Below are 12,295 nucleotides of genomic sequence, written 5' to 3'. Positions count from 1 at the left end.
TGGACGCAGTCACACTCTCCCATGGACAAATCTCAAACTCCATTCAGAAGTTGTACTCTTTATCGTCGACAACGACAACATCTGTTTTGCATTTTAAAGGTTCTCAGTGCAAGCAATGCAAATAAAATAAACTATATGTTAAATCATGTTGGTTGGTGATAAAGCAACTTTTTTTTTTTTTTTTTTTTTATGTATCTACAATATGCACCTCTCTATTACTAGTGTGTTCTGTGCCCAAGCCATTAAATATAAATAATATATATTAATATAACTGTGTGTTTGTGTCTTTTTGCTGAGTTCTGTTTGGCTACTCAATCACTAATTTGTCCTGAGCACTAGAAATGTTTACATTTAAACTACCATTTAAACGCTATATGTATTTTTATGATATAATATCGTGAAATATTATTATAATAAAAAACTGTTTTCTATTTTAATATGTTTTAAAATTTTATTTATTCCTGTGATGTCAATGCTGAATTTTCCGCAGCCATCAATCTAGTCTTTAGTGACATTTTTCTTCAATTAAACCTAGCTTTTACATTAAAACACTGGGAATAGATTGATACCTATATTAACTGGTGACAATAGCAGTAGTTAATAAGTTTCATATGGCACATGTCTCTACAAGTCTATTCTTTATGGCTCATTAAATTCTCATATGGGTTGAGAATTGCTCTTATGTCAGGGGAGGCAGCTCTGCTTGTGTTATATAAGATCCTTCACTGAATTCTCAGATTAGCTCTCCTTCAAACGATAAAGTTTTACTATAAGGAGGAGGCATCAAAAATTAAACCAAATGCTGAACATGGAGTTTGTCTCTCATAAATCTAAGTGCATGAGTGAGTCCTCCCGGTCTATGAAAGAGGAGGCTGTACACTCACACAGAAATTTAAAACCCTTCACAACACCGGAACCAATCTTATTTGTCTTTTTGTTCGCATGGCATGAAATCATGTGCAAAATGAGGGCACAAATATAGGTGTTCTCTATTTTAATGAATAAGAATTAATGTGTGAATTAGGGACAGTTGAGGTCAAAAGTTTACATACACCTTGCAGAATCTGCAAAATGCTAATTATTTTGCCAAATTAAGAGGGATCATACAAAAGGCATGTTATTTTTTATTTAGTACAGTAAAATCCTTCAGGTCCCACAAATTCTTTGGTTTTTCAGCAATGACTGTATGATTTTGTATGATTTTGAGATCCATATTTTCACACTGAGGACAACTGAGGGACTCACATGCAACTATTACAGAAAGTTCAAACGCTTACTGATGCTCCAGAAGAAAAAACAATGCACTAAGAGCCAAGGGGTGAACATTTTTTTGAATTTGAAGATCAGGGTGAACTGAACTTATTTTGTCTTCTGAAAAACATAAATATCTTTTGTTGCTTCTGAAGGGCAGTATTAAATGAAAGAAAAAAAAGATATTTAGGCAAAATAATAAAATGTAAACATCTTCATTCTGTTCAAAAGTTTAAACCTCTGGCTCTTAATGCACCGTTTTTCCTTCTGGAGCATCAGTGAGCATTTGTAACAGTGCTCACTGATACTCATACCTTTTGTAATAGTTGTGTATGAGTCCCTCAGTTGTCCCCATTGTGAAAAGATGAGGCGACGACTCATATGCTACTATTATAGAAGGTTCAAAGGCTCACTGATGCTTTAGAAGGAAACACAATGCATTAAGAGCTGGGGGGTGAAAACTTTTGAACAGAAAGAAGATGTGTACAGGATAAACAGGGGACTCATGAACAACTATCATTAAACAAACAAAAAAAAACAGCTGTGGATCATTCAGGAAATGTATGCATGTAAACTTTTGAACGGGGTCATGTTTATAAACTCAATTATTATTTTTTCCTTTGGACTATATGTAAACATCTTTTAGGTGAAATACCTTAATCAGGTCAGTAGTAAATAAAAAATAACATGCATTTTGTATGATCCCTCTTATTTTGGTCAAATAATTAAAAAATAAAACTTTTGACCTCATTTTTTCTGCTATCGTGATTTGCTAGTCTAAATAAGTGAGGCAGATTGAGAGCAAAATTGTTCAATCACAGAGCTGAGCGCAAATATGCTGTGCACTGATTGGTCGGTTCTCCTGACATCGTTTACCACGTTTTCCAAGCAGGAAGTGAAATTATCATGATGTTCAGGCATGTTCCAAAGACACTTATAAAGTCTCTGGCGTTCATTATTCGTTGTAATTCTGTAGTATGTAGTAATATCTTTATTTTTTATGTTTGTTAATACGCTCACAACGGTCATTAAAATAATGTCATCCTGCGTTTCCTGTCGGCGATATAACGTTACCTAAATAACTGTGACATTTTACTCCTACGTAAAAAAGTAACTGTTGATGTTTTGATTGTGCATGTTTTTGTCACACATGACTTTAGTATATATTGCATGTGTTTAACAGCATTTTGACAGCAGATTGCTTGCTGTGTGCAGTTTGTGATGTCTGACAGCGGTTCTTGTGTGCTGCGGGATGTGACTCTCTGCTCGCCATTGGGAGAAATCCTGCTGAGCGGCTGTGAGAAGGGAATTCATACCATTAAAATCAAACTGGGAACAGACAAGGAGGAGAGGTAACTCTCACAAACATGACACAAACTGTCAGACATCAGCCAGTCATCATAACATGTAAACCACACCTAAACAATCAGTGCTGCTGGTGGGAATGGATGCCTTCTAAAATGAGTCTTAAAGGAGAAGTTAAGCTCCAGAACAAAATTTTACAGATAATTTACTCACCCCATTGTCATCCAAGATGTTCATGTCTTTCTTTCTTTAGCCGCAAAGAAATTATGTTTTTTGAGGAACAAATTTAAGGAATGATCTCCATATAGTGGACTTCTATGGTGCCAGTGAGTTTGAACTTCCAAAATGTAGTTTAAATGCAGCTTCAAAGGGCTCTAAACGTTCCCAGGCGAGGAAGAAGTGTCTTATCCAGCGAAACGATTGGTTAATTTATAAAGAAAAAAAAAATTACGATTTATATACTTTTTAACCTCAAACGCTGGTCTTGTCTAGCTCTGCATGAACTCTGTGTTCCAGTTAATGACATTTAGGGTACATTGAAAAACTCCCATCTCATTTTCCCCTCCAAAATCACCCTACATCGCTGTTTTACCTTTTTTTGTAAAGGGCGTTTGGCCCTTCTTGCTCGTTCACTTTGTAAACACTGGGTCGGTTCTGCAGCGATTTGCTGTGTGTTGCTGTCTATGAATGGTCAGAGAGCTCTTAGATTTCATCAGAAATATCTTAATTTGTGGTCTAACAGGTTTGGAACGACATGAGGGTGAGTAATTAATAACATCATTTTTATTTTTTGGGAAGCTATCCCTTTAATCTGTTCATATCTCTCTCCTGATTCAGGAAAGGTGAGGTTTTTTTTCCACTGGAGAAAGCAATTTTTTCCTTTAATGTGTATCCTTGTTATAGTGTACACCCTGTTGGCAAGTCAGAAATGGGTCCTGAGTTACAGCGCAGTGTTGACTGGCTTCAGTGCTACTTCATGAAACCCGAGTCTGTCAATTCACTTCCTTTGCCTGCCTTCCACCATCCGCTAATGCTGAGAGGTTAGTCACATACACACCCTACTCCGCTACACCTGTTATTCAAGTAAAAACCGGGACTTTAACTGGCCGTTTTGCTCCCTCTCAGACTCTTTTACAGCACATGTGCTGTGGACTCTGTTTAAGGAAGTGGGACTTGGTAAAACGGTCTCCTACAAGCAGCTTGCTGAAATGGCTGGGAATCCAAAAGCTGTGCGAGCTGTGGGTTCAGCCATGAGGAATAACCCGGTGAGTTTGTTGCAATGATCATGACAGATTGATTTACCTTCAGGTACAGTTGATGTCAGACGTTGACATACGCCTTGTAGAATCTGCAAAATGTTAATTAATTTACCAAAATAAGAAGGATCATACAAAATGGATGTTATTTTTTGTTTAGTACTGACCTGAATAAGATATTTCACATAAAATATGTTTACATATAGTCCACAAGAGAAAATAATAGTTGAATTTATAAAAATGACCCCGTTCAAAAGTTTAAATATGCTTGATTCAGTGTTGTTACCCGAATTATGTTTTTTTGTTGTTGTTTGTTTGTTTGTTTAGTGATAGTTGTTCTTGAGTCCCTTGTTTGTCCTGAACAGTTAAACTGCTTGCTGTTCTTCAGAAAAATCCTTCAGGTCCCACAAATTCTTTTGGTTTTTCAGCATTTTTGTGTATTTCAACCCTTTCCAACAATGACTATATGATTTTGAGATCATTTTTTTCACACTAAGGACAACTGAGGGACTCATATGCAACTATTACAGAAGGTTCAAACATTCACTGATGCTCCAGAAGAAAAAAAAACATGCTTTAAGAGACAGGGGTGTAAACTTTTGAACAGAATGAAGATGTGTATATAATACACAAAATGCTGAAAAACAAAAGAATTCGTGGGATCTGAAGGATTTTTCTAAAGAAAAGCAGGCAGTTTAACTGACTCATAAACAACCATCACTAAACAAACAAACAAAAAAAACATCTGTGGATCATTCACCTTTTGAACCGGCCATTTATTCAACTATCATATTCTCTTTTAGACTATATGTAAACATCTTTTATGTGAAATATCTTATTCAGGTCAGTACTGAACAAAAAAAAACATGCGTTTTGTATGATCCCTCTTACTTTGATAAAATAATTAACATTTTGCAGATTATGCAAGGTGTATGTAAACTTTTAACCTCATCTGTATTTTTTTTCTCATTTGAAGCAAAACTTGTCTCCGTTTTTCTCTCAGATTCCCCTGATAGTGCCGTGCCACAGGGTGCTGCGTAGTTCAGGGGACAGTGGCTCATATATGGGAGGAAAGGGAGACGATATTAAAGTCTGGTTGCTCACTCATGAGAAAAAAGCATTGGAGCTCAATCCATCAAAGAGTGAAAAATCCATCTGATAGACCCCAAAACCACATCACAAACTTTTTGTTCATTACATTTTTTTGATTCCTGATTGATTGGACAAATTAAATTTAACTATTATAAACTTTATAATTCTAAATCTTGGAGGAATATGTTGGAATGGTGTTTGTGAAAGCAGGTGGTTTGATTAGCTGTTGTTCTGTTTGCCAGAGTTACATTAACAATGTCAACATTTGATTTGAAAAATCGTCTTATAAATACACTGTTTAATCCAAAGGATTATGGAGATTTTTTATTTTTAAATATATTTTTGCAGTATTTTTATATTCTATATCTCATTGTAGAGGTAGATAAAAGAAATGTTTCAAGTAAATAAACAGCTCTGTGAAGCAAATCAGATGTTTGTTAATTGTGGATCAGTAGTCTACACTACATTTCAAAGTTTTTGAAGGAAGTCTCATTTGCTCACCAAAGAAAAACACAAATATTAAACAATGTGGCACTAAAGACTGGAAAACGTGAGACTAGTTTGAAAATACAAATGTATACACTATATTTGATCAAACTAATAAATGCATCATCCCAGACATTTGTATTTCGTTACTATCAGAAGCATGTTTTATTGTGTGCTTTTCCATAATGTGTCTAACATCCAACATAATGCAAACTTAGTTATTCTCTTGAGCACAAATATCAAAGTTTTTTTGATAAAATGGTCTGAGAATCACCATTTATCTGCTATAAAAGCACTTCTGCTTGTAATATCTAGTTCCTGTGGATGTCAGACAGACAGTCATGATCTCTTTAATGGGAGGATGAAGGAGGGCCATCCCTGGGGAGATCTCCACAGTCAGTGGTGTGATACTGCCTTATATTGTGTTTGATCACATGTGACATGCGCTGCTTCCACTGCCTCAGGCTGTGCTGATCTCTCACTAAGCCTTCACATACGCTATCATGCCACCTTACAAAAGAGCAATTTGTGCCTGACAGAATAAAACAGTTGGATCATGCTCAGTGAACGCAAACCCTCCCTGTAATTTGAAGTCATTCAGTGGAGTGTGGGAGCTGCTGTTATAACTGTATAGTTCTCTTACTAGAGGGAACGAGTACTGCGTAAGAAGTATCTTACGCTAGGGGAAAATCCTTTTCTGCGAGATATTGAAGCCAAAAATTATCCTTAATTTTGAAATAATGTAAAGCGCGTTGCAGCAGCATACAGACATAGGCGAAACAGCTTGCGCGCCTATTGGCTGCTCTGCGGCAACTGCAGCAGCCTATTAGAGCGAGGCCTGACGCGACGCCAGATCCAATGGGGGCATTTCGCGCCCTTTGCGTCGCTTCGCGCCCTTTTCGTAGCTTCCCGCCTAAAAGGGCGTGGTCTAGGCCTATAAATATCGCTCATAGGCAGCTATTATCTGATTTTTCATCCTTCACGCGAAGCACACGCATCGCTGGAGCCGGATAGAAGCCGCCGTTTGACTGCAAGCATCTCAGCGGGACGAGCCACTGAAGCTGCTGGCCACGCCGCCTTCCGTGCCTTCCTGCTGCGCTTTCCGGCGCTAATATCCTTTTATTAAATAAGTGTGTGTTGCCGCTGCAATACACACTTCTCACAAAAGAGCAAAAGCGTCTTTCTAAAGATGTCTTCTTGCGGCTCATGTCGAGCCACACTCAGTGACGGGGACCGCCACCATATCTGCGTTTCCTGCCTGGGTGAGGAGCACGCGGTGAACGCGCTCGCTGAGGGCGGCTGCCCTCAGTGCGAACTACTGCCATTAGCGACTCTGAGGACTCGCGTGGCATCCTTCGCTGAACCTGCTCCCCCGCCCGCCGCGGTGTCGCGCCGTAAAAAGCGCCGTGCCCAGCGGGCTCCCGAACTCCCCCTCAGTCGACAAAGCTCGCCGGTTCGCCCGCCAGCTTCACCGATCTCGTCACCCCCCGTCTCGGAGGTTAAATGGCCGCGGTCTGCCGCCGTTTGCTTCGACGCTGCTGACGAAGGGACTGTCATGGAGGAGGAGGAGGATTCCTGCTCTATTCTGGCATCGTGCAGTGAGGACTGGGAGAGCTCTGCGGACCTCGTTCCCCCCGCGCACGCCCCGTCAGGTACGAGAGCATCAATTGAGGCAGAATTGATGAGGATCCTCACACAGGCCACGGCGAGCCTTGGCCTCGAGTGGTCCTCACCAGAGCAGCCCGCTCACAACCGGTTGGACGGCTGTTTCCTGCCAAAAGGGGAGCGCGCTTCAAGCACATCGAAACCGGCGCCTTTTCTTCCTGAGCTACATGAAGAACTGGCTAAGTCCTGGAGCGCCCCCCACTCTACGAGAGTGCGCCCTTCCTCTTCTCTTGCGTTCTCTGCTGTAGACGGCGCCGAGAAGAGAGGGTACCTCTCAATGCCGCCGGTCGAGGAGGCGATTGCAGCCCACTTGTGCCCGCCCTCCGCTGGACGGCGTGCCAAGTCGGCGCTGCCCTCAAAAGCCTGTCGCCAAACGTCAAGCCTGCTCTGCCGCGCGTACACCGCCGCTGGGCAGGCCGCGTCAGCGTTGCACACTATGGCCACGTTACAGATTTTCCAGGCTGACCTCCTCCGAAAGCTGGATGAGGAAGGCTCTGAAGCGATCTGTGTGCCGGACCTAAGAAGCGCCACGGACCTCGCTCTCCGCGCTACAAAGTCCGCAGCACAAGCCATGGGACGTAACATGGCCGCGCTGACGACAACCGAGAGGCATCTGTGGCTGACGCTGTCAGAAATGGCCGAGTCCGAACGCACCGCGTTCCTCGACGCCCCACTCTCACCTGCTGGCTTGTTCGGATCATCAGTAAGCAATTTTGCAGAGAGATTCGCAGAGGTACAGAAAGCGTCTCAGGCGATGAGGCACTTCCTGCCGAAGCGTTCTAGTTCTGCTGCCGGCCGTGGAAGACCGCCCGCGCAGAACTCACGAACCCAGCCTCAGCCTCAGCCCGCCGCAACAGCTTCGCAGCGTCACCGTATGCAGGGCGCGAGACCGCGTTCTCGCTCTTCTGGCCGCCGTCCCGTTGGGCGCGGCGCGAGACCCAGAATTGAGCTAAAGCCGGAACCTCCGAAGCTGTCCTAACAAAGCTAGGAAAAAGACGGTGCACGAGTCCCGCTGTCGCCGGACCCCCACCAAAGGTATTTGCTCGTTCAGTTCCAAGAATTGTGACTGTCCCAGTGTATTTTGCAGCCAACAAACCGGCTCTGTCGCCCGTTTGCCTGTACTCAAAAGCCGTTTTCACGGCTACCCAGATAAATCCAAAAAAGAGTGTATTTTCTGGTGTCCCGGCCACGGCCGATGGTGTTTCACGTGTCAGAATGCCCACACAGTGCCCATTTCTACACACAAGCACACCCTGTCTCACAGGTCAAGCGCGCATAAAATCGACTCGTATCGATTGCGCTTCACAACCGGCCACGGCCGATGGTGTTTCAAGTGTAGTCAAAATGCCCACTCAGTGCCCATTTCTACACACAAGCACAACATGTCATACAGACCCTGCGCACATAAAATCGGCTCAGATCGATTGCGCTCCACATGTGATAGACGTGCCCACTTATCTGTGCCCACAGACATCACATCACGCACGTCAAAAGGTTTCCGTAAAAGCGAAACTAACGTGCATGCAGGCGAACGGTGTTTGCAGTGTGTTAAATGTGCCTGTTGCCACACGACCACATCCACACACAGACATAATAGTTCCCGCTATCAGCGTGCCCCACGCCTCGAATGTCACGAGCACGCCTCTGGTGCCACAGCATACCGAAACCACTCCGTTAATGAAAGAACGGAGCGCGTTTCGTATTCAACCTCTAGCTATTCATGCAAACGCATGGGAAAAGCTTCCAGGGGTTTCGAAATGGGTGCTGGACATTATAAAAGGAGGCTATTCGCTACAGTTTCACCGACGCCCGCGCCGCTATACAGCGCGCGTCGAAACCACAATGCAGACAGAAGCAGCACACCTGCTTCGAGCCGAAGTGACGAAACTATTGAGCAAAGGGGTCATAGAGCCTCTCTCTCAAACTCAAAGCGAAGGAGGGTTGTACAGCAGATATTTCCTGGTACCGAAAAAAGACGGGGGTCACAGACCCATATTAGATCTAAGGCAACTGAACAAAGCGCTGGTGAAGCGTCGGTTCAGGATGCTCACGACCAGAAAAATCCTCGCGCAAGTTCGCCAAGGAGACTGGTTCGTGTCAGTGGATCTGAAAGACGCGTATTTTCAAATACAGATAGCGTCACGTCACAGGCGATTTTTGAGATTCGCCTTCGAGGGCCAGGCATATCAGTACACAGTCCTGCCGTTCGGTTTGTCCCAGGCACCCCGTACATTTACAAAGTGCATGGACGCAGCGCTCGTTCCTCTCAGACTGAAAGGCGTGCGCATACTGAACTATTTGGACGACTGGCTGATTCTAGCGCAGTCTCGCTCAGTGCTTGTACAGCATACGACCATGTTACTCGATCACCTCGAGGATTTGGGTCTAACAGTCAATTGGGCGAAGAGCTCACTGTCCCCCAGTCAGAAAACTTCCTTCCTGGGCACAGAATTGGACTCGCTGTCAATGATAGCGCGGCTGTCACCACAGCGCGCAACAGACATTCAGCGCACAGCGGGCTCGTTCCGCTGCGGCGCGTCTGTCCCGCTCAAACAATTTCAGAAAATGCTGGGTCTCATGGCTTCAGCGTCATCAGTTCTGCAGCTGGGTCTGCTGCATATGCGTCCACTGCAGTTCTGGCTGAAAGCGCGCGTCCCGCGTCAAGCGTGGGCGCCCGGTCGGCTTCGTATCACGGTCAATCAGAAATGTGTCACAGCCCTGAAGCCGTGGAAAGCAGTCGACTGGTACCAGTCAGGTGTAAGCCTGGGGACTTTCTCGAGAGTAAAAGTGGTGTCTACGGACGCGTCAACCTCGGGATGGGGGGCTCTGCTCGAGGGCAGACCGTCTTTTGGCCAGTGGTCAGAACGGGAAAAGCTCCTACATATCAACTGCCTCGAAATGCTGGCAGTACGGAATGCGCTGACGCGCTTCTGTCCCCAAATAAAAGGAAACCATGTACTAGTCCGCTCGGACAACATGTCAGTGGTTTCCTATATAAATCGCCAGGGCGGTCTCAGGTCCAAAAACCTATACAGACTGGCAGAACGCCTCCTGGTATGGGCTCAGTGCAACCTGCGCTCGCTGAAAGCAGCGCATGTGCCGGGGCTTCTGAACATAGGGCCAGACAGACTGTCCAGGAACAATGTTCCAGCAGGCGAATGGTCTCTACACCCACAGACAGTACAACTACTGTGGAAAAAATTCGGCAAAGCGGAAGTAGACCTTTTTGCGTCTCCGAACAACGCTCACTGTCTGGAATTTTACTCAAAAAGCAGAGACGCGCTGGCCCACGAATGGCCCCGCCGTCATCTCTATGCCTTTCCCCCCGTCTCTCTCCTACCTCAGGTGATAGAGAGGGTCAGGGAAAAAGGATGTTCAATACTGCTGATAGCGCCGTTTTGGGAAAACCAGCCCTGGTTCCCAGCGCTGATGCAGCTTACGAGCACCGCCCCGTGGCCGATACCAGTGAGGAGAGACCTTCTCTCTCAGGCCAGCGGCTCGATTTGGCACCCTCACCCAGAGCTGTGGTCCCTTCATGTCTGGGCCACCAGCGAATATATGATGAACTCCCAAAAGGAGTATTAAACACGATCACGCAGGCTAGAGCCCCTTCTACGAGACGGCTCTATTCCTCAAAATGGTCAGTGTTTTCGGGCTGGTGCGCAGCCCGCGGCTTGTCACCCACTAACTGTGGTGTGATGGAGGTGCTTTCCTTCCTACAAGAGCTGCTGGACAAGGGCAGAACCCCGTCCACGCTCAAAGTCTATGTGGCGGCTATAACGGCGTTTTCGAGCGCAACGTTAGGTCAGTCAATAGGAAGGAACGATTTAGTTATTCGCTTCCTGAGGGGAGCTAGAAGACTAAATCCCCCCAGACCTCCCTCAGTCCCCGTATGGGACCTTTCTGTGGTACTAGAGGCCATGAAAGGTGGACCATTCGAGCCTCTGCAGACGATTGATTTGAAATACCTGTCTCTTAAGACTGTGTTTCTGCTGGCTCTCGCTTCAGTGAAGCGCATAGGGGATTTGCACGCACTTTCTGTGAGCGCGACGTGCATGGAATTTGGACCTAATGACTCTAAAGTCATACTCAAACCCAAGCATGGTTACGTTCCAAAATCACTCAACACACCGTTCAGGGCACAGGTCATCGCGCTGTCAGCCCTACCGGTCAATGATGAGGAAACGGACGCGAACCTCCTATGCCCAGTCAGGGCATTAAGAGCTTACGTGTCTCGCTCGTCTGCTTTTAGACAGACAGATCAGCTTTTTGTTTCGTTTTACGGGCGTCCCAAGGGACTGGCCGCGTCGAAACAGAGCTTATCCAGATGGATAGTTGATGCTATTGCGTTGGCATATGCTTCCAAGGGCAAGCAGTGCCCGCTAGGTGTCAGAGCACATTCCACGAGGGGCGTGGCCTCATCGTGGGCGTGGTCGAGTGGGATTGCCTTGCAAGATATTTGTACGGCGGCGGGCTGGGCCTCTCCGTCTACATTTATAAGGTTTTACAACCTGGAGGTTCCCGCCTTACAGGCCAGATTGCTGTCAGTCTAGATGTTCAGTGCTGTCTGACCTGATGTTATCAGCTCGGAATACTGCGTCTACTGAGCACAGCTCTAGGGTCGACAGTGAAAGTAATAGCACAAGATGTGTCTGGGCAAACTGTGTGATGACCCTTATTCTTACGTCAGCTCAGGCCGTAACCCCGCCCTGTATGTACGTTTACTCAGCGTCTGAGTGACGCTGCACTATGTGGAAGAGTGCGGCGTTGCCCCTCCCTCTTCCCCGGACTCCCTGTGAGTTCTATAGGTGATTATGAACTGTATGAACCCCGGGTTTTCGCCCTTGGGTCTTTGGTGTCAGATCTCAGCATACACGGCGTTTTACACTGGTTCCCCTAGCGTAAGATACTTCTTACGCAGTACTCGTTCCCTCTAGTAAGAGAACGTACTCGGTTACTTACGTAACCTCGGTTCTCTCTAGAGAGGGAACGAGTACTGCGTATCTTGCCGTGCATGCGCACGCTCTGGTTGCTTTGATGATGAAAAACCAGATAATAGCTGCCTATGAGCGATATTTATAGGCCTAGACCACGCCCTTTTAGGCGGGAAGCTACGAAAAGGGCGCGAAGCGACGCAAAGGGCGCGAAATGCCCCCATTGGATCTGGCGTCGCGTCAGGCCTCGCTCTAATAGGCTGCTGCAGTTGCCGCAGAGCAGCCAATAGGCGCGCAAGCTGTTTC

At 45.6% G+C, this 12,295-nt stretch overlaps 1 protein-coding gene across 3 annotated transcripts; it reads left to right on the top strand.

Moving 5' to 3' along the window:
* Positions 1-2,136: 2,136 nt before the first annotated feature.
* On the top strand, positions 2,137-5,592 carry mgmt (O-6-methylguanine-DNA methyltransferase). 3 transcript variants are annotated; one of them, XM_073827165.1, is made up of 5 exons: positions 2,137-2,223; positions 2,467-2,603; positions 3,460-3,596; positions 3,682-3,821; positions 4,816-5,592. In XM_073827165.1, the coding sequence occupies exons 1-5, from the start codon at positions 2,158-2,160 to the stop codon at positions 4,969-4,971; spliced, it is 636 nt and encodes a 211-aa protein (XP_073683266.1). In that variant the 5' UTR covers positions 2,137-2,157; the 3' UTR covers positions 4,972-5,592. The 3 variants fall into 3 exon arrangements, with proteins under 3 accessions (XP_073683266.1, XP_073683267.1, XP_073683268.1); XM_073827166.1 differs by having other exon boundaries at positions 2,157-2,361; XM_073827167.1 differs by having other exon boundaries at positions 2,157-2,388.
* The last annotated feature ends 6,703 nt before the right edge of the window (positions 5,593-12,295 follow it).

This window comes from Garra rufa, chromosome 21 (assembly GCF_049309525.1).
Source record: "Garra rufa chromosome 21, GarRuf1.0, whole genome shotgun sequence".
Taxonomy (NCBI): domain Eukaryota; kingdom Metazoa; phylum Chordata; class Actinopteri; order Cypriniformes; family Cyprinidae; genus Garra; species Garra rufa.
The sequence above is the reverse complement of the archived record's forward strand: the minus strand, read 5'-3'. Positions and strand labels throughout refer to the sequence as shown.